Source organism: Nilaparvata lugens, chromosome 3 (assembly GCF_014356525.2).
Source record: "Nilaparvata lugens isolate BPH chromosome 3, ASM1435652v1, whole genome shotgun sequence".
In the NCBI taxonomy this organism is placed as follows: Eukaryota; Metazoa; Arthropoda; class Insecta; order Hemiptera; family Delphacidae; genus Nilaparvata; species Nilaparvata lugens.
Genome location: NC_052506.1, coordinates 16,340,994 through 16,362,204, shown reverse-complemented (window position 1 = coordinate 16,362,204; position 21,211 = coordinate 16,340,994). Strand labels below are relative to the sequence as shown.

The following is a 21,211-nucleotide window of genomic DNA, read 5'->3' as shown; positions in this document are numbered from 1 at the left end:
CAACAAAAGCTCAGCCAAAACAACAAGCTCTGGCAATACTGAGATGCAGCGATATCACACGTTTGGGCTCACCTGAAATCAATCCGGTGCTTCAACCCTCAAATTTTATACAATTTTTTGAAACCTTTAAACTTTTTTTTGAGAGTTGAAATTTTCTTTCTAATGTTGCAAATAATGAACGTAATAGAGTTATTATAGTACTACTTGTCTACTGTGATAATTTCAATTTTTCTGAATCTTTTCAAGTGTTTAATTGATGTATATGATTGTGGTATAATACTGATGTTTGCATTCAGACGATTGCGTTTTGGGTTCGGAAATATCAGCGCTTCGTTTGCATGCTTTGCTTGGGTTTCATATTCGTTGACTCAACAAGGCATAGTGAGTTGACATGCAACTTAAGATGTACCTTACACATATTATGAAGAGAAATAACTTATCAGAGAAATCAGATGAAATATTACTCTTATTCTACATATAATTCATAATTATTCGTTTAAACAATTAGTTTATTCACAAAATTTTACAATGCATGAACAGTTAGTTTATTCACAAAATTTTACAATGCATGAACAGTTAGTTTATTCACAGAATTTTACAATGCATGAACAGTTAATTTATAATGCTAAGCAAATAGCAATAATTGAAATAAGAGAAACATGTATATTACGTCATTGAAATCAATTCACAAATCGGTTTTATTTATTCACTTCAGCTCAGCTGATATTCAGTTACAACTAGAATTATGAATGAAACTTTGCACTTGGTCGTAATGTTAAACTTTTCCACTGTCTTGGTCTCCCAATGTATTATTTAACCAACACAGGAATCCTGGAAAAAATTGACAACATGCTTCACTTATTACTTTTGTTCTTCATCAGTAATCATTAGTTTACTTTCATTAGAAACTAATGAATTTATGTCATTATCAATACAGGTACATAATAGAAGGTGGTTAAAACACTGTAAAGTGTATCTTATCACAAAATCCTTCATCTTGCACTTAATCCTGAATTTTTGAAGGTAGCCTTTTGGAAGGCTTATATTATATATCAGGAAAAGAATCTGCGAATTTCTGTAAAAGAATTTCAGAATAAAAGGCCCATAATACGGGAAAACAGCAGTGTATTCCATTATTAGAATGCTACAGATTACGCTTAATCAATATTTTACAGAATTCAAATCTACCAAATTTGTCCAGCCAATTTTCTGACTCCAGCTGTTTAATGTCTAGGACTTGGCTAAATCCCGAGCTCGGAAACCGGTCCTTAATGTTATACTAGTATGTTCTGGAAAATGCTTACAGAAAGGTAAGGTACGTAATGTAGTATTGAATACATGCACATAGCTAAAACTTTTGTTAAGAATGTTGAAAATTATGAAAATTAAAGAATGCGAGAAACAGCATTAAGTTGTGAGAGACCTCGCTAAATTAAAAAATAATAATAAGAAAACAAAGATATTGCTTTGTTGACAATATCTTTGTTTTCTTATTATGGAGAGATTTCACAACATAACCATCAATTCTACTAATTTTATTAAAAAATAATAGATAACCAAGTAGTTGAACTTTCAAACCACTTACCATGTGTTGCTATTCTTTTCCTGTAGTGACTCTTCTAGAATTCTCATTCGAGTCTCTTGTCTTATTCGCTGATGACTGAAATTTTGATGATTTCTCTCCAACGTCCTAATGCGTACTTGCATACTGTCCAAGTCCAGTTCTTTATTTTGGAACATCAAATGCAGATCTTTCAGTGTCAGCTTTTCAGAACCTTTTCTCTCCTGTTAAACATAATAATTATTATTATATTAAGTAAAACAATATTATCCCCAAACATGGTTCGAATAAGATTATTTACATTTACGGACATTTGATTATGTATTTTATTTTATGTATTTATATAATTATTATTATATTATGTAGAACAATATTATCCCCAAACACGGATCAAAGAAGATTATGTACATTTACGGACATTTGATTATGTATTTTTGTGCAAAAAAATTAGATATAATTGAATATTCAAGGAATTGAAACTTGTCGGATTACAGTCCTACTCAAAGTTGAACTAATTGTAATCAATTAAGAAAAATTATCAATCAAAATCGAATCTTATAATTGAATGAATATATATTTTTAAATAATCCATTATAACAGATAAGTATTATTATTCAAGCTGGCTCAGCTAAAAGTGATTCACTTTCTGCTTACTTATCAGGGAAATTCAATAGTACACATCCCACTTTAAATTTATATTTCTCCATTCAATTAATCTGTAACCAATTCTTTTATAATTGAAAATTATAAAATTATGAATTTCAAAAAATATTCAAATTTTGTATATAATTGAAGTTTTTTAAAATATATGAATTCAATGCTACTTTCTTGTATCTTGTATTTATAAAATAGAATTATAGTACCCTTTAAAATTAATAAAATAATAAAACAAGAATACACATTGTAACTACTAGTTTCGGTGATCACACCATCGTCAGGTTATAAAAATAAATTTCCAACTAGTAGTTACAATTTGTATTCTTGTTTTATTATTTAAAGGGTACTATAATTCTATTTTATAAATAATTGGAGTTATAAAAAATGTTTGAATGATGGATTAGTTCTGTGGTTCCAAATGTTTTGCGGGAATTTCAGGATGTGCTGAGTAAGATATTAGAAAGATGCAGAATTTGGATCAAAGCAGAAATAGGATCTAAGCCGAATCGAGGAAACTTACTGATTTATCAGATGTGTTCAACTCTTTAAATTTCGTTTCATGTGGAGAGGCGTCTTTCAGAGCTCCTTGCAAACTGCCCACTTTTTTCTTCAATTCCTGATTAATAAAAACATTTTTCATCATAATTTATAATATTATCTCCCAATTAAAACGTATCCTATATGCTCAATCATTTAACAGATGTTGTCCTAAGGCATTACATGTGAGGTAGTTTGAGGCGTTGAGTCTATTCCAAGTATTTTTAATCAAATTCCCTTGTCATCTGCTTATGAAGAATGTGCCCAATTAGGGGGGGAAATAATCAAGAGATTGAATTTATTTTTTCCAGCAGTTCACTGTTGTGAAGTAAGTACGAATGCATAGAAACTGAAATGACGACATTGATGTACGCTATAGCTCCATTTTCATAGGTGTCGTCATTACTCTGAAAGAATGGATTCATTAATGAAAAATTCATTAACAAACTCAGTTTAGAAATATATCAAAGTGAAAGTCTGATATATACTCATTACTGTATCTTGATATAAAAATTTACTTACTGACGATTAATTGCATTGGATGTAATGAACTCACGTATGAAATTTCGTTTTCGAGAGAGATCTCTCACAAATTCAGGTGTGCAAAAACATAAATCAATGGCTCAGTGATTACCCTAAAATTGTAATTTAATGAAAAGGTTTATGCTTGCTCAAGAGATTGCAATCCTGTTTGGAAGACTCTTAGTCATTGAAATTTGGTGAACACATATTCAGTTCTCTACATTAATTCATATCTAAAATTTAATGCTTTTCTCTTTTAAGTATTGTTATACTGGCGGTAGCAAGGAACCTAAAACCAATTAATTTGAGAGAGACTAATCTTCAACAGAAACTGTAAAGCATCCTTACCTCTTTTATATCTGGCCATTCCGTATTTTCTTCAAATAATTCTCGGTTTTTGATGAGTTTTAATACCGTTCGACCGGTACTTTTTCATTTTATTTTTATTCTGAAAATTGATTATCGTAATTCCCAGTTGATTCCACAAGTACATAATATAAAAATGATGAAGTCAATTTCAAATGCTTGAAGAAATAGATTGTGAAACACAATAACTTTCTCTCAATGGAATTGGCTATCTGAGCTTTGATATCTTTTCTCCTCTTATTGTAGTTATTCCGACAGCTATGCTACTTGCTAGGCTACGTTTCTGTATTCTCAAAATGCCACATCATTCAAGTATCATACTACAATAATACCTTAGATTATCGCCTTAATCAATGTACTTTTTTGTAAAATATTAGCTGATGATTTCAAGATAACATTTTATAGAAAAAAACTACCATCAGAAGCTCAAGAAAGTTAAGTTTCCCATTCAATATCTATTATTAAATAATGATTAGAAAAGATTCATATTGTAAGAATGGCCACTATTTTCGATCATGTTAAACAGACATAATGATAATTTAGGAATTCTCCCAAACATAAATAATACTTTGCCCTATAAAAAATTAATATAAAATTTTCACAGTACTTTTCTAATAGTATTCTAAATACCTTCTGTTATATTTTCACTGTTCATCATGTATATTTTCAAACATATAGTTATTTAGTTATTATTGTACTATAATCAAATGGAGTCGTACAGCGTACATCAATGTGTATAACTTTTAAGCTCTTTCATTGTGAAAAAGAGAGGTAATTTTCTTGACCAAAATATTCCGTCTATTTGAAATCATGTAGTTTTGAAATTGAAAAGCTTCATAGAAACTTATTGCTAACCGATTGCATGTCATTAGGATATCGTATTTATATGTCAACGATATTTATAAGTTAATTCAATTCAATTGATAGTGAAAATACAAAATATCCTCAACTGTCCACTTAGAAAAGTGGAAGAGAACTATAAACTGAACGAATGTGGTGCTTATTATAAATTTTCACATAATATTAAGCAGAAAAATATAAATACTACTTTCACAGTAAAAATATTATTCTGACATGCAAAGTATACAATAGTAAGGAAATAATAACTATATGCCAGTTGATCAAAAATTTTATTTACCAAACATTATCAGTCAGGCTACAATACATTCTGAAACATTAATTTCGATTTGATTGCCTTCCATTTTTCCGAATGTGAATTGTGAGTGTTGTATCTGAGTCGTCCAATTATCAAGGGATCATTATTTTATTTTCTCTCTGAAGAGATGTTAGCAAATGAATGTTCTGGGGCCATGGCAAAAATGGTCGGAATGAATGCGGCTCTGTATGTTTACGTTCAATGTTGAGGTAGGATGATATGTTTTTCTTTACCTTCTCGATGGCATGCTCTCGCTCCATCAATATGCTGCTCAGTTCTTCGACATGCTTCTCGTGTGTCGAGTCTTTGCTTCTCAGCAGGCCAATCAGTTCGTCTCTTATTTTGAGCACATCGGTTTGCAGCTTCACGATCTGATCGCGTTGCTCGAGCTCGGCGTTTCTATCCGCGAGCACCTTCTGTAGCTCCAAATTGGTATTGGAAAGTTCGTCAACGTTCTTTTGCAGATCAATTATCTAAAAACAACAAAATTAACAGATAGAATTAAATTAGAGGTTGCTTTTGTTCATATAATTAAATTAGAGGTTGCTTTTGTTCATTTGTTAAAATTCAATTTAATTCCATCTGTAGACTGGTTGGCCGCTATGGCTTCGTATAAAATGAGCAATAGGTTTCTATTAAAAATTTTCAATAGGTTTCTTTTGCTATTCATGTTTAGTAATATGTCAATTATAAGTAATTTTTAGTAATATTCTATTTTTTGTTTTTCTTTTTATAATAGAATTATAATTATATTTCTTTTTAGTTCTATGAAATAGCACAACTCACATCCGCGCTCAGATTCTTTCTTTGCGGATGCTAATCTTTCCATAAAATGTAATTTATATTTATGTTTGTGAACTGTATTTTGAATGGAAATAAATTTGATTTGATTTGATTTTAAGCGCTGCTATCCAGAGATTGTCAGTTTGGTGTAAGGGTAAGCATTCCTTACTAGCAATTAGGAGGTACCGGGTTCGATTCCCAGGCTGGCAAATAATTTTTGGATAGTAGCTTTCATCGAATTTCCATCTAGCTGTTAACCCTGTTGTCAATATTTGCAGTAGCAAAAGTCTTCGGGGTGATTTACAGCATTTAATTCGGATTTTCGTTGAATAATAATTATAAAATGAACAGAGTTACAGTCATGCCGAATCATATTGTTTCTCACTTTGAATTATGAATTTATGAAATGTTATTTCATGTTTTACAAACTTTTCTAACATTCTCTCAATTCGATTCATTGAGGAATATCATTGAAAGATGGACCATCAAACATTGAAATTTTATTGGATCAGTCATTGTAATAAAGTGAACATGATTTCAATGAGAGTTCTATCCATCTTCTCTTATAAGCTGCACATTTGAGCTCTAATGCGCACCAATCAACTCCAATACCATTCTTATGCGGTGTGGAATGGTGCATTCCATGATAAATATAATGAAATGCGTTGTTGGTTATCCATCTTGTTTTCACTGGCATTATTACTATTATTGTATTCAACTTTCAAGTGAAAAAACACTCACATTCTCTGGTGTGGCGAGAACAGAGTTTCTGTTTGGCTTGAGAATGTGCAACACCAGCACGAAACGCGTCGCCACACCAAAGAATGTGAGTGCTTTTTCACTTTGAAGTTATATAAGAATACAATAGTAATAATGAAATAAATGATAATTCTATGATCAATAATGAAATAAATATAGTTTTTCCAACTAAATTATTATAAATCATTTTTTATAAACCATCGTCGTTTCCTTCCAAATCCATGGTCTTCTCAAATCGCCCCCAAATCGAGAATAAATAGTTCAACTATGTGCATGGTTCATATTGATCATAATCACTACTTTCTGCGAGGACATAATATTTGAAAGGTTCTTCCTAAAACGTTTGAAGATACATAGGCCTACCTAGTCTCAGATTGAAGAGAACAAAATAACTTGTAAGGAAGAAGAGGGGTGTTATATTAATATCTTGCAAGAATCCAGCTATTCCTTAATTGGTTGCGACTAAACTCCGCTTCGTTGACAGAATTATTGCAGCACAGGACCAATTCTATAGGTAACGTTCAAACTTTTTGAAAGTAATATAAAACTTCGATTAGAAATGGTAGCGTTTCAAAAGATTTATATCATTAAATCATCTGAATTATCCAATTGTGAGAATTCAAGATGAGCTTTAGTTTGACGTCAGTAAGAAGTACTTTATTGAATAATTTTCAAATAATTAGTTTTGTTTTCTCACCTGAGCCGCCAAGTTGGCTCTTTCTTGATAAGTGGCTTGACACTGATCTAGAGTCATTTTATTATTTTTCAGCTTCGTAACATCTCTGAAAATTGAAAGTGGACATTTTATCATTCTTATTTTAGATATCGTATTCTTAGTGATTCTGTACAAATGAATATTTAAGTAATTTTCAAATGTTTATTAACAATTTATTATTTATGGGTTGGCTAAATTGTAAAACTGGAAAATAAAAAAAGTTCATTATTTTTCAGAACCAAAGTAATAAATTAGGCTTTATTTTCTGTTTTTTATCCTCGGAAAATATGTTTTGACAAATTTTTTCAAGCATTCTATCAACTTCGAAGAAATTACCGTTCAGTATGACAATATAAAAGTCAGTCCCTCGGGGAAAATTATTATTTTCAACCCAACTCAACTCTTCTTGAAATATTTCTGTGCTATTGAATGTTTCAGATACAAAAATTTTACATTTTTCATTGACTTCATTCAGTGCAAAATATATCAAGGTTGTAGACAAAGTTCATCTCTTCGAATTTCAAACATGGTTTTGTCATTTTTGATTTTCTATCCAAAAGTTCACTCCATTAACCCAATAAAAAATTGTTTTTATAATGACCTTTAAAAGGATGGATACATTTATTGAGTAGGTTATTTGATTTTACTCGTTAGGCTATTTGGTGCTATCAGATTTTATTAATGACTTCACTCACCTTCCATTCTTCCTCTCCAAAAGAAGGCTTTTAATTTGCTCTTGCAGTTGCATGATTTGTTCGTCTCGAAGTGCTAGATCGGTTCGCAGCTGTTGTTCTATTTCTATGCTCTCTTTTTCCAAACTATGAACCTGAAACATCAAAATCACAATTATAATAATTGTTATTTTTATAAGATTATCAAGTTTGCAACTGATTAGAGTAAATTTTTTTTCAATTTTATAATTTATTCTGGATCTGGATCTATTTCAGGATCAAAAATATGTGTGTTTGAGAGTACTGATAAAACAGAAGATTTCCTTTTTAATTTTTTAATGATAATTCGGTATTGGAATAATTAGGGGTGAGCCTGTTCTTTCATTTCCAATCATTCTATGATTATGTGTTCATGTTATTGATAAATGAATAAACTAGAATATGAATCATTTTCCTCTAGAAGAGATTATTTTCCTCCGCCAAAGCTACTATCTCTGGAACAGAGTTATTAAATTCTCCCCAAGTAAAATATAAATAGACACCCTATAGGGTGTCTACATAATCTATATAATTATTATTTCGAATCTCTTCAAATATAGGGTAACCCTATTTAGATAACATAAGTTTGATTTCCATAAGCCTAGGTTTCTCTCTGTAGGTTCTCTTTTCTGTGGTACAAGAGTGCCTGTCATTGTAGAAAGAAAGACTGTTTTTTGATTGATGATTTATGTTGGAGAAACTTTTTTCAAGGATCATGATAGGAGAAAAATAAAATGGGTAATATATTTTGATGAATGTTGGTGGAGAAAAAATATTTCGTGTATCACAAGACTGAAGTATATTTTCTTCAGGAAAATGATTGCACTTTGGTCCCTTCATTCACGAAAACATATTTATTTTAAATATTGCAATAAGAATTTATAGAGACAGAATAGTCACATAAAAATTGATTCGATTCTAAAATTGTTATCAAAATTATTATTATTATTTCAATATCATTATTATTATTGATTCGATTGGAAAATTGTTATCAAAATTATTATTATTTCAACAACAAAATCCGACATGTGGTAGATAATGTTTGAACCCTTGCTAGCCATGCCCAAACAATAATCTGATGACAATCTTACCTTCTCATTTTTACTGTGTAGAGTCTCAATCTTTTGCCTGAGCATGACGTTCTCGTCAACAGCACCTTGTTTGATCACCTTACAGGCGTCCAGCTCAGTTCTCATCATTTGTTTATCCTCTTCAGCTACCTTCTCTAATTCTTCATCTGAAAATAGGTAGTTAGATATGAATTTATTGTTTTCAACTGTGACTTATTGTATACAACTAATTATTGTAAATTGATAACAATAACTTCTAATGCAACTGATTATGTCATGGGAGAATTCATTAACCATTGACACAGATATAGAAGGTGTTTCATATCAAGATAAAAATAAACATATAAACATGAAGAGAAATTCAATACCGTCGACTTGAATCTTAAACAAAACCGTCGACTTGAACATGTGTATATTTCTACTCTTTCATTGACGGGTTCATTGGGTTACATAAATGCTTTCGAAGTGTATCATCCTCTCAGTAAATTTTAATTAATGATCAAATTCATTATCATTATCAATTCAAGAATGACTTATCCTTCTCAAACTACAAAACGCCTATTCTCTCAATAAAGAACAGACTACTCTCCACACACAGGCTTAAGCCTTCGTGGATGAGATGCATGTAATTTTTCTTTCTCTTTTCACATAATAAGGATTACAATACGTAAATACGAAATACGAAAATACAATACGTATTATGATCAAGTGTTATTGACTGAACATATAAGTGTACACGTTAATTCATTCGAAATTGAAATAATTGTGATAAACAGGTGTTTCAGAATTAGTGTCGAACATTTCAGGGTATTGTTCCTGGATGATAGGAGACTACAAATATCGTATTTGAAGTGGCCAAAGTTCAACGATATCCTTATAGCTGCCATTTTGTTTTTTTCACTTAGGAATTTTTATCTCAAGAACGAAATGTTGTATTGATCTGAAATTTGGCATGAATATTCATGCTATAAAGATTCAACTTTAAAAAATAAAATAAAAAAATCTATGTACATTTTCAAAATGGCGCTGGTGTAATTGGCTGTTAAAATGGCTATGACAAAAACCGTTCACTTTACAGAAAATTTACAAGAGACAAAAACGTTAGCAAATTTTATCGATATTTCAATGATACCTTATTTATTAAGACTGGTCAAAGAATAACAAAGAAATTAATTATTTTCGTACTTCATGCATGATAACTTGTGACCATTTAAACATTAATATTAAATTTTCAATTCCAATTGTATTTTAGATGAAGCTTTGAAACTCGGTATGGCTCCATATGGCCATCCAGCTGATTTTACAATGTTTTTCAGATGATCTTGTTAGTCATACATGCAGTACGAAAAGAATTAATTTCTCTGTTATTCTTTAACCAATCTTAATAAGACATCCTTGAAATTTTGATAAAATTTTAAAATTTAAAACTTTTTTGTCTCTTGTAATTTTTTTGTAAAGTGAACGGTTTTCGTGAAATTTGCAATCAACAATTTAAAATGGCCGCCATTTTGAAAATTTACATTGAATTTTTTTTATTTTATTTTTCAAAGTTGAGTCTTTATAGCATAAATATTCATGCCAAATTTTAGATCAATACAGCATTTCGTTCTTGAGATAAAATTTTTCAAGTTACAGCTATGGCGCTGAGTTTCAGACACTCAAATATGACATTTGTTGTCTCCTATCATCCAGGAACATTACCCTAGAATGATCGACACTACTTCTGAAACATCCCGTATATTCAACTGTATATTTATTTCATGCAATAAAATTAAATTTGAAAATTTGAATTTAAAGATTTCATGTTTTCTCTTACAAAGGATTAATCCTGAAGTTAGCCATTATACAGCCATTTTAACGTACATTCGATTATAAAAGAACGTATGACAAACTTTGTATCGCAAGTAAAAATATAAAACTAGTTTCAAGAACTAATGCATTACGAATATATACGTTGATAATATTTGCTCATTGAAGTCCAATTCATTTGCAGAATCTAATTCATGTAGCTTATTATAGTAGCAATATATTGTTTATTTTATTTTTTATTTACTTTTTCACTCACACTTTTTGTCTTTCGCTTTGATCTCCTTCTTGGCTTCTTCCACAAGCTTGCTGAGGCTTCTACAACTTAACTCCATTTCTTTCAATTTGTTAGAAGTTTGTTGAAGTTCATACGAGTATTTTTTTCTGGAAAGTGCCAAACATGACTCATTCATTTTACTCAATTAATGTTCTGTAGATGTAGAAATGATTCTACCCTAATAACAGTTCAATGGCTTATTGTTTTGACTGTAATAGTTAGGAATTCTTTATTGGAATTAGAGTTTGCCTTGGGCACTTTAGAAAATCTATTACGGTACAGTTGAATGCAAGTCAATGTAATATTCAAAAGCTCTATGTGTGATTCTTGAAACATCAAGTACAACATAATTTCTATTTCATTATTCAGCCCAAGAGAGAAAATTCAGGTGGTATGGAAGTAAGTCTTTGAATCTAGAATGTATGAGTCTTTGTTGAACTGAAATGAAGCTTCTATTAAGTTGATGGGAATGACGTACTGCATCATATTACATTTATAATGTGTGAAGCCCTGTTTCTCAATTAATGTGTGCTCTACTGGGCAAAAAAAACCAATGATTCGTATGGAGAAGTTCAAACATTGGCAAAAAGAAAATGTGTTAACACTCCAAATAAACCAGTGGTATTCTTTTTCTGTCACCTGAGCAGAAATTCGTTGGAAAACAGGGCTTTTCAGTAGGAAATTGCAAGCTTTTGAAGGGTATGCTAAAAGTTTTAAAGTTTTTAGTTTGTCAGGGTTCATTAGGTCACATCATATAAATTTTGTCAAATGTATCTATGGTCATCATGGGTTGTACTCCCATCATTCTGCTTGACATTTTCTCCCATCCACGTACTTCTCAGATCAGCTTAATAAGTGATCCACACTTTTGAATTTTTCAATAAAGTTTTAGAACTAAAAACTGAGTATAAACTCACCCTCTATTTACTTCTTCGTTATATCTACATCTGAGCATTGAAAGCTGGTCTCTGATCTGTTTCATTTCCTCAGAATCGTCGATCATCTTGACAAGTTTCAATCTTTGTTCGTCTTCACTTTTCTGCAGCCTGTAAAATGCAAGACAATTCAATGGATTTTAGTTTAATAATAATTAATAATATTCATTATCATTTGAATAAATGCAATATCTCAGTAATTTCCATCTATAGACTTATGAAATATAGAAACTGGCTGGCCGCTATGGCTTTGTATAAAATGAGCACTGCTATCCAGAGATTGCCAGTTTGGTGTAAGGGTGAGCATTCCTGACTGGCAATTAGGAGGTACCGGGTTCGATTCTGGGACTGGAAAATAATTTTTGAATAGTAGTGCTTATCGAAGTTGTCAATATTTGCTGTAGCAGAAGTCTTTGGGTTGATGATTCACAGCATTTAATTTGGATTTTCGTTTAATAATAATTAGAATTTGCTCATTTGGTGTGGGTGAAAAATGACTTGAGTAACTACTCAATGAATTAAAAAAGAATCGTATGACTATCAATAATATCGCTCATCAATGACTTGAGTAATAATAGCCACTAATAAGTCTCAGCTCTTACTAGGAAAAAACGACTAGTGCTTTTATGTAATCAACACTAAAATATATATTGGAAGAATTGAAAAATTGGGGAGTCCGATAGTAGCAAGCATTCAAAAGGCACACCAGTGTTTAATGTTAAGTCGGGCCTAGGCCACAAACTCAAGCTCTGTCGAAAATTTGTCAAACTCTTTAAATAAGGATTATTTTGATGTATAGAAAATGTTTGAACTACATTATGTACTTGAGTAGACTATATGACTTCAAACTCACTCTTTCTTTAGAAAACCATTTTCTTGCGAAAATTTTTCACACACTGAAGTAATTTCCTTGAGCTCTTTTTCTATGCTGTCCATGTTCTTATGCTTACAACCTGTCTCGAGACTTTTCAGTTTTTGAATCTGCTCTCTTTGTTTATCTTCCCAATTCCTTAGCTTTTGTTCAAAGTCTCTGATCCTCTTCTTCAGTGAAGGGATGGTCTGACTACCCCTTTTCTAAAGAAAAAACGTCAAGTTTTCAATTGGTACATCTTATATCCATGATACAATTTAAAAGCCAATTTTCAATGTCTTTGAATTTAAAAGATGGTATTCATTGCTGATCTAAGACAACACTTCTTAAATGCTGATTTAAGAAGCATTTATATTACTTTCTAAAATCATTCCTTGTAATTCTCATAAGATTCTATTAAACTCAATTTACAAAAACATTCGAAGGCAATTAGTAGCTTTGAATCTTAAATCTCTTCAATTTCCATTCATTATGGCTGTTAGGTACACTTTTTTATTTAAATTGGGTAATCTTTTTTTCAATATAATTGTTAAGATCATTATAAGAGTGAGAAAAAGTGGCAACTGAAATTTTTAAGTGGTCTAATAAGCGAGTAATGGGTTGTTGAAGTGCTAACTTTGCAGATTCCGTTTTCTTTTCAGATCATAAACGGTTTCGACTATATTAACAGAACTTCTATAAAAAATCAAAAAATGTATCTTTCCAAACTAAAATTCCCCATATCGTTCATAAATAAAAAGTAACATCTTTTGTAAATTTGATAACTTGTTTATTTTGGCAAAAATCGCAAGAAATGCATATTAGAACAAAGCCAATGATATACTGAATGTATTACAAAAAACTCAAATGGAAAATTCGAAACCGTTTATGATCTGGAAAGAAAACGGAGTTAGCACTTTCAACAACCCATAACTCGCTTATTAGACCACTTAAAAATTTCAGTTGCCACTTTTTCTCACTCTTATTATGATCTTAACAATTATATTGAAAAAGATTATCCTATTTAAATAAAAAAGTGTACCGAACTGCCTTAAGATCACTAATCAATCATCAAGAATCAAAAAAAATATATAATAAAATCATGTAAAGAGAACACTGATTCAAAGATTTTATCTGCATTCCAATGACTGCACAATGAAGATAATATGTCAGTCTCAATAATTATTGAACTTATAAGTATTTATACATCGATCAAGAAATACTTCACAGGAGTTATATAACACTACACTCATCTACAATTCATACACAACTATATGTTCCCATTTAATTATTCTTTTTAAATTTGTAAAATACTTTGTAAGGTACTTACCATTTTTTCATTATTAGCTACTTCTTCCTCCAATCTTCTGCTGATCATTTCCATGTTATTAATCAAATTCTGATTCTCTGTTTCTAATAGACCAATTTTTCTCATGTCAGATTTACTTTTTAGCTCGAAATTGGATTGCAACTTTCCATTTGAAAGCCTCTCAGACTGACACTCCTCATACAAATCAAATACCTTCTTAATCAACTTGTGGAGTAATTCAAGTTCCTCAGCACCTTGTGATTCCTTATCTAGAAAAGTTATCCATTTTTATATTATTATTAATGCATCTATGATAAGAGTAATTGCATACATAAGACATAATACTGTTTCAATTTATATTGTTTTTATTCCGAAAACTAAAATCATTCTACATAAAAACATATTAAGAGGCCTTTTTAAATCTGATAATAGGATTCACCGAATTAACAGATAATATTGATGGAAAACTATTTCTACAACAAATATTTTATTCTCTGTGCAAACGAATTTGAAAACTATTACATTATTAATTAATGTTTATAGACGTAGGGTAAATTTAGCCCAAGAGAAACAATGTTGATCTGGGAATAAGAGTCTCTATAATAGTACACCTGCCAAAAGGTTTCTACTCAAACGAGTAGCAAAGAGCCAACATTCAACATATTCGAATCAGAACTACTGGATCATCTGCACTGATAAAATTATTGTTTTGGTAGAATAATAGCATAGAGAAACAATAGCTTGAGTAGATATCCCTTGGTATAGGGCGTTTATGTCTCAACTTTTACTGTTATCTCAAGTCGATTATTTTAGATTTTTACTGTTTTGGCCGGGGTGAGAGTGTATGAACGGTACAATCTGAGAGACTACCAGCGTCACACACCTTTTTGAGAAGAAATACGTGGACTATCGGCTTGAGATAACAGTAAAAGTTGCGACATAAACGCCCTCTACCATGGGATATCTACTTACGCTATTGCTTCTCTATGAACGTACCTTGTATACTAGTACTCTTTTTATCAGACAAAATTGTACCAAATCTAAGACTTTGAGTTTTGTATCGTTTAATAATATAAAAATTGATTTTGTTCCATGCATCAAATTGTGACTGACCCTTCAGTAAAATCCAAAAATATTTAATTTTATTTGGCTCTTGCTCTCTCAGTAAATGAACCATTCAAGTTGGTAGTAAAAATTGGTTTGTTGAAGATTAAACGTAATTCAATATTCACTTTCAATTCGTTCAATAGTTTTTTATTCCATTGAATAACAGAGAGTAGATACAACAGATTGCAAACAAGCATGATTTGGTTTGCTTACTAGAATACTTTTGGCATACATATTATATATCATTTTAAACCTAGAGAAAGCCTACGAAAGAACATGATTCACGTATAAATATAACAGTTAGAAGCAGTTAATTATTAACAGTTAAAACTATGTAATTAGATAAAATTAAAATAGAGCATCTCTTGAGAAAATAACCATCAGGTGAATAATCTATTATACTTGTTACCTGTTTCATTTTCTAAATAATGTTACCTATTTAATGTTATTCAATTATTATTTTACCAACCTGATTTAAATGCAAGAGTTGACTTGTAGTTTGAGATGTATTCGTCGATTTTATAAGGATTTAACAGTTTTTCGCTGATAGCATTGGAAAGCCAAATCAGAAACTCACTTCTACTCTCAGGGTTCTTCTGTGAACCTCCAAAAACGGGTTCTGACTCTGAAAATGGAAGAAAATTATATTGAAATAGACTGCTTTCTATGAATCAAGTAGAAATTCAATCTACTTCAATCCTAAAATTTAATTTTCCACTCCACATATTGCATGAAGTATTTTGCATACTACTGAGATTCGTAAGATGGAGATGGGAAAGGGAAAATTTTCATGTCGTGGTTTATTGTTTTAATAACAAAGAAACTACGACTATTAAACTGATTGTAAAAACTCGGAGAACAAAACCAATCATAGATAGTACTAATAAGAAACACTGCATTTCATGAATATATAATATAGACTTGCTAAATCCTTGCTGAGAAGTGATTTTTGACATCTTTCTTTTTAATTTGATGACATTATACGTACGGTACAAATAGAAAACCTCTTTCTTCTAGTCCCTTGCTCATCCATGCACCTCCAGCCCATCAAAAAATAACATCAATCTCATGAATAAATCATATAGTATGATTTTAGATAATGTAGTTACAATCAACATTGAACTGAGAGCTTCCAGGTGTTCTATATTGTTGAAAATAAATAATCCTCATAGATAAGTAATATTTATCGCTAATCACTCACTTTCTTACTGAGACCTTTTTTATACCTTCATTATCCGGTTTGGATCCAGTCTCGCCACCACCTTTTTTTGCTGGAAGAATGACATCAAGTGCTTCATATTTTCTAATTGGAGAACTTTGGGAGGGTTTTATCCGGCTTCTGTGCGATTCTGTGTCATTGTCGTTTCTCTGGAAAGTGCAATAATAGCAAAACGTATTCAGTTGAAAATAATTGAGGACTGAGAATTTTGTGAATTGAACAGCTACAAGACTTGACCCATTTTTGACTATGTGGTGTAACCTTATCTGAATTTGGGAGAGGAATAGCACAATGTTACCTTATTTTTTCTCTCCCTATCAGTTTGATGATGTACTTATTGTATGACTTAATAAAGTATAAGTTGATGAGGACTTAATTTGTCATTTTCACTGTTATTAGAGACAACTGATACAAGTATCTTACTATCTTACAAGTATTTTACATCTTACTTGCGCTATCTTTTCTCTAAGCTGTTATTAGCAATGTTACTCCTATTCATTTTACAAATTATCATTATATCTTGCACTAGTTTGGGAGTTCAGGCAATTCATTTATTTCTATTTCAATGATAGAGGGTACAAGATACAACATGAACCTTTGAGTCTCACCCTATTATACTCAAATCTTTTTTTCGGGGTGGGGGTAAAAGTTCAAGCATTCTCTACACCAGTTGTATGCATCCAGAGTGAGAGGGCAAGATGTGTGAGAGAGACATTCCCACCCATACATCCTCTTACCAAACTCCTTATAGCAGTTCAATGTATTTTCATAATTGTACTGGTTCACTCTTAGAAATTCAGAATTTCAATGTAATGGTTGTAAACGTTGCTATTTACAGAGATACTTGCTAAATTAATTCTGACATACATAAGACACTCAAGAATGTAAATAGCTGGTACAGTCAGAATTTTGAATTTTTTGAATAAATCATCACAATGAAATAGACTATTCACATTAGCAATGACCCTTACTGCTCGTTTCTGTAACACAAACACCCTTCAAATAACTATTTTGAAAAAAATCTGTGTGATATGAATATTTCTTTCACCTATGATACATGAATAATTTTCCAACCTTGCCATCCTTGGGAGAATTTTGAGGATGTTTGAGGGCCACAGAGCTGCCACCGGGACCGACAGACGACTGGCGTTGCCTGCGGAATGCTGTCTGGTTGCGATCGGCTGCGGTAGGCACAGACCGATTTGAGTGGCACAGCTTGCTGCCTGGCTGCGGCTGCTGTTGGATGCCAATGTTACTTTTCTGCGATCGCACCGGTTTCGGAATTTTCGACGAGGATACTTGCTTCGAACAACTTGAATGTCTAGTATTGGATTGGATACCTAGAAACATTCAAATATTGGTTAATCGTAAATAATGGCAAATGTTGGATCGATGGCAAATAAATTTATCAATTTTTTACAAAATTGCCAAATGGTTTGAAAATTTTGGAAGATATTTTAAAAGGTTTGGTTTTGAGTTGAAGGAATATGATTAAGCCTCCCTGTTTTCGTTACAGGAATTTTTATAATATTTCATGTGTATGACATTTGTTTGTAATTAGCATTTAGGCTATATAAAGTTCTGTGACACTATTCATATGTATTTTTACATTCTTTATGAATAAAGATTTTTTTAATTCATAGATATATCATAAAAAGTAAATTCGTATAGCTTTTGTTGGTGGGGAGTCCCTTGCGGAAGGTCCCACCGCCTGAATATATAATTTAAGCATTCAATGGGCCTTATGACTGACATACTTCAGCCGGGACCGACATTCTAATGTGCTCACACGGGAGTGATCTGGTTAAAAAACTTCTGGTTGTGAGAGGGTTTGAACCCGGAATCTACATGCTGCTGCTAGGCAAGCATTCTATCCACTAGACCACGGATCACTCCTATTATCATAATAGTAATATAGGTCTGAAAATATTTTTCAGATTTTGTAAACTCATTCTTCAAGTAGGCCAAGGCTTTTTGAGCCCATTGATAACATAATGCTTTATTCCCAACTTAGCTATTTTGTTAAATTAAGGTACACATAACCATAATAGCTACACGTAAAAAGACCACAAATTACTAAACCCATGAGTCTTACTGGATTACACCAATGGTGATCAGCTATTTTGAATCAGTCGAACAAAATCACTTAGCATAACAAATATCCCGAATTCAAATATTTCATATAGAGACGAGACGTAAACGGGTGCCACGACTAGCCTGCTACACGAGTAAATAACATGTGATCATATTATAATGTTCATATTGAGACGAGGCTGGCACGGGTGACCAGACGTGAAGTTGATAAAAGTACAAAATCGTGCTGCATGCGTAGCTCAATGTTGTGTGTGAGATGTTATCTGCTAAACGTGTTTTTAATAATAATATTTCTGCTACCTATTCTTTCTGTGTGGTTTATAATATTTGGAATATAATCATGATTATATAATAATATATATGATATAATTATATGATATAATCATAAGAACGCGCGTGGGACAAAAATATCTCTTTGGAGTCAAAATACAGAATGACTAGCTGCTTAATAAAATAAATAAATATAATACTTATACTGGTTAAGGTTTGTTCTAGTAAAAGTTTTAGTTTTCAAGTAATGCATCATATTTTTCAAGTTAGAAAATATGAGAAAATGACTCACTTGGTTTTGCAATATTCGACTGGGCTGGAGACAGAGGACATGGGTCTTTCTTATCACATGACAAGGCTATGTCATGTGACATCTTTCCTTCTCTATAATCTGTATTACCATGTGGATCAGAGCAGCTTGTTTTGGATATCTCGTTGGCTTGAACTTTATTTGGAGCTTGGCCTTGAATTGCCTTTGAGAATTTTCTATCAATATCTTTGTCAAGATCCTCCAGAAAAGACTGGAACAAAGTTACACTTTGATGATTAATTTGTAAGCTTGCTTAGCCATGCTAAATATTGATTGATTCTTCAATTACATTTTACGTTGGGTGGCAAAAAATATAAAACGAATGCATAGGTCTAGTAAAAGCTAATTTTATAATAATTCTATTCAACCATGACATACATATACAGTCTTATTGTTTGTTAGTATTGATAGCTCAAACATCGAATAATAATACTGTATTATCAAAAAATTAAATGAGGTTGTTATTAATTAAGGGGGCACTTTAATTTGAGTGCACCATTACTATGGATATTAAAACAAATTGCAACTATATACTGGATATATAAAACTGGACTAACTTAAAAATTTCAATTATATAAACTAGTTATCTTACCAATTATTAATACTAAAACTAGAATAAAATATCCTAAAACTAGATACTATAGATATTCTAATATCAATATATAGTAATTACTGGTGCACTCAAAGTGCAGCCTGAATTTATTTGAAATTAATAAAGCAACAACTAATCGATATTCCATTTCTCCGATCATTAATCAGTTTTAGAATGTTTAATTGAAATGACAATTTATGAATAGAGAATAATAATCGCAAATGGCTCACCATTACCACCAGGGGTTCAGTTCTATGCAAGAACTGGCCGACATTTGTGTCATCACTAGTCCCACCTCCCAAATTCCCCAGGTCAGTTTCTTGCCTCTGCTCTAGATTTTCTGAAATCCAAATAAATGTTTTCTTTATTAAATTTTACTCTTATCAGTTTAATACTTATCAGTTCCATTCGGAGTGGCCGTAGCCGAGTGGATCAGATGCTGGCTTTATGATTCAGAGGCCCGGGTTCAAATCCTGGCCCGGGCAAGATATTTATCTCGGGCCACTCCCGTGTTTCGGATGGACACGTTAATTCGTCGGTCCCGGCTCCCTAAAAAGCAGTCGTTAGGTCATGTCAGAGGCCCTGAAATTGATCAGTTGCGACCTGAAAACTCTGACACCAGACCTGAGCCAGCCAGGTCACTCGATAATATTATTATCAGTTTAATTAGACTCGCAATTGATGCAAGTTTTATTAAATGATATTTTATCAACTATTTCAAATTCATATCCACCTGATTGGACTACCAAGGTCCATTCAAACTCGCAATTTGATGAAAGTTTATAAGTATTTCAAATTCATATTTACCTGATTGGACTACAATGTTTTGATAATCTTCTGCTGGTTTTGTTCCTGGAATCATTTTATTAATGACAACTGGATTAATGCTTTTAGTAAATTTTGAAATTTGTTACAAATAGACAATTTAATTTCACATTTCCCGGAAAGTTAGGCTGTTGCCCTAATTACTATAATATCTTTACTAAATGATTATTTATTTACAACTGACCAGAATGTTTATTCTCTTCTTATTCTTCCTAAATGATCATTCATAGAGACATATGCCAACTCTGAAAAAATATTTTCATAAAATTATTCAGCTGTCAATAGCATATTCTGATAGAGAATAAACAGGACCTCTCCTGTATACCTTATATGAGTACAATCTCCTTCGTGGGTTGAAAGAGAATATTTTTTTATTGATATACAGTAATTACTCATTCCATGCTAGGTGGGTAGATCTTGGTATGGGAACTTTTATCTACTATTCTGCTGTAATTTTCCATGTTCTAACTTCTAGAGCTGGGTTTAGACCAAAGTTATTAACAAAACGTTAATAACTTAATCCTTATGGATTCTATTAGATTGAACGGAACTTGACAAACACATATTATGTTCATCATGTGTATGATAAGTTACGTTTAATCTAATAAAATCTATAAGGATTAAGTTAATAACATGTTTTTAATAACTTTGGTGTAAACGCAGCTTAAGAAATGAATATTTAAAACATTCTATTTATTTATCCATTTGTACTAAATAACATTTAATTGAAAGAGGAAAAACATTCAATCCCTTCCCACTTCCAATATTCCTCTCCCAAATA

The 21,211-nt window shown here is 31.5% G+C and overlaps 1 protein-coding gene across 2 annotated transcripts; it reads right to left on the bottom strand.

Moving 5' to 3' along the window:
- Positions 1–476: 476 nt before the first annotated feature.
- On the bottom strand, positions 477–20,631 carry LOC111060486 (paramyosin). Of its 2 annotated transcripts, XR_005570682.1 has the most exons (18): positions 20,413–20,611; positions 19,836–19,945; positions 18,996–19,224; positions 17,414–17,679; positions 16,347–16,488; positions 15,590–15,745; positions 14,035–14,282; positions 12,708–12,928; positions 11,837–11,965; positions 10,902–11,026; positions 8,858–9,003; positions 7,752–7,882; positions 7,039–7,123; positions 5,033–5,272; positions 3,626–3,725; positions 2,739–2,834; positions 1,586–1,785; positions 492–831 (listed from the first exon to the last, which is right to left on the bottom strand). XR_005570682.1 is itself a non-coding variant. In XM_039423056.1 (17 exons), exons 1-17 carry the CDS (start codon positions 20,465–20,467, stop codon positions 810–812), a joined length of 2,601 nt encoding a protein of 866 aa, XP_039278990.1. In that variant the 5' UTR covers positions 20,468–20,631; the 3' UTR covers positions 477–809. The 2 variants fall into 2 exon arrangements, 1 of the variants encoding a protein (XP_039278990.1); XM_039423056.1 differs by lacking the exon at positions 3,626–3,725 and having other exon boundaries at positions 477–831; positions 20,413–20,631.
- Between the last annotated feature and the right edge of the window lie 580 nt (positions 20,632–21,211).

Bases quoted from the DNA above. Each gene is read 5' to 3' on its own strand.
- LOC111060486 (XM_039423056.1), bottom strand. From the start codon at position 20,467: ATGATTCCAGGAACAAAACCAGCAGAAGATTATCAAAACATTGTAGTC. The intron at 19,946-20,412 runs GTAAATATGAAT...TTTGGATTTCAG, and splicing joins AAACATTGTAGTCCAATCAG to AAAATCTAGAGCAGAGGCAA. The intron at 2,835-5,032 runs GTAAAGAAAAAC...TTTATTAATCAG, and splicing joins GAGAGCATGCCATCGAGAAG to GAATTGAAGAAAAAAGTGGG.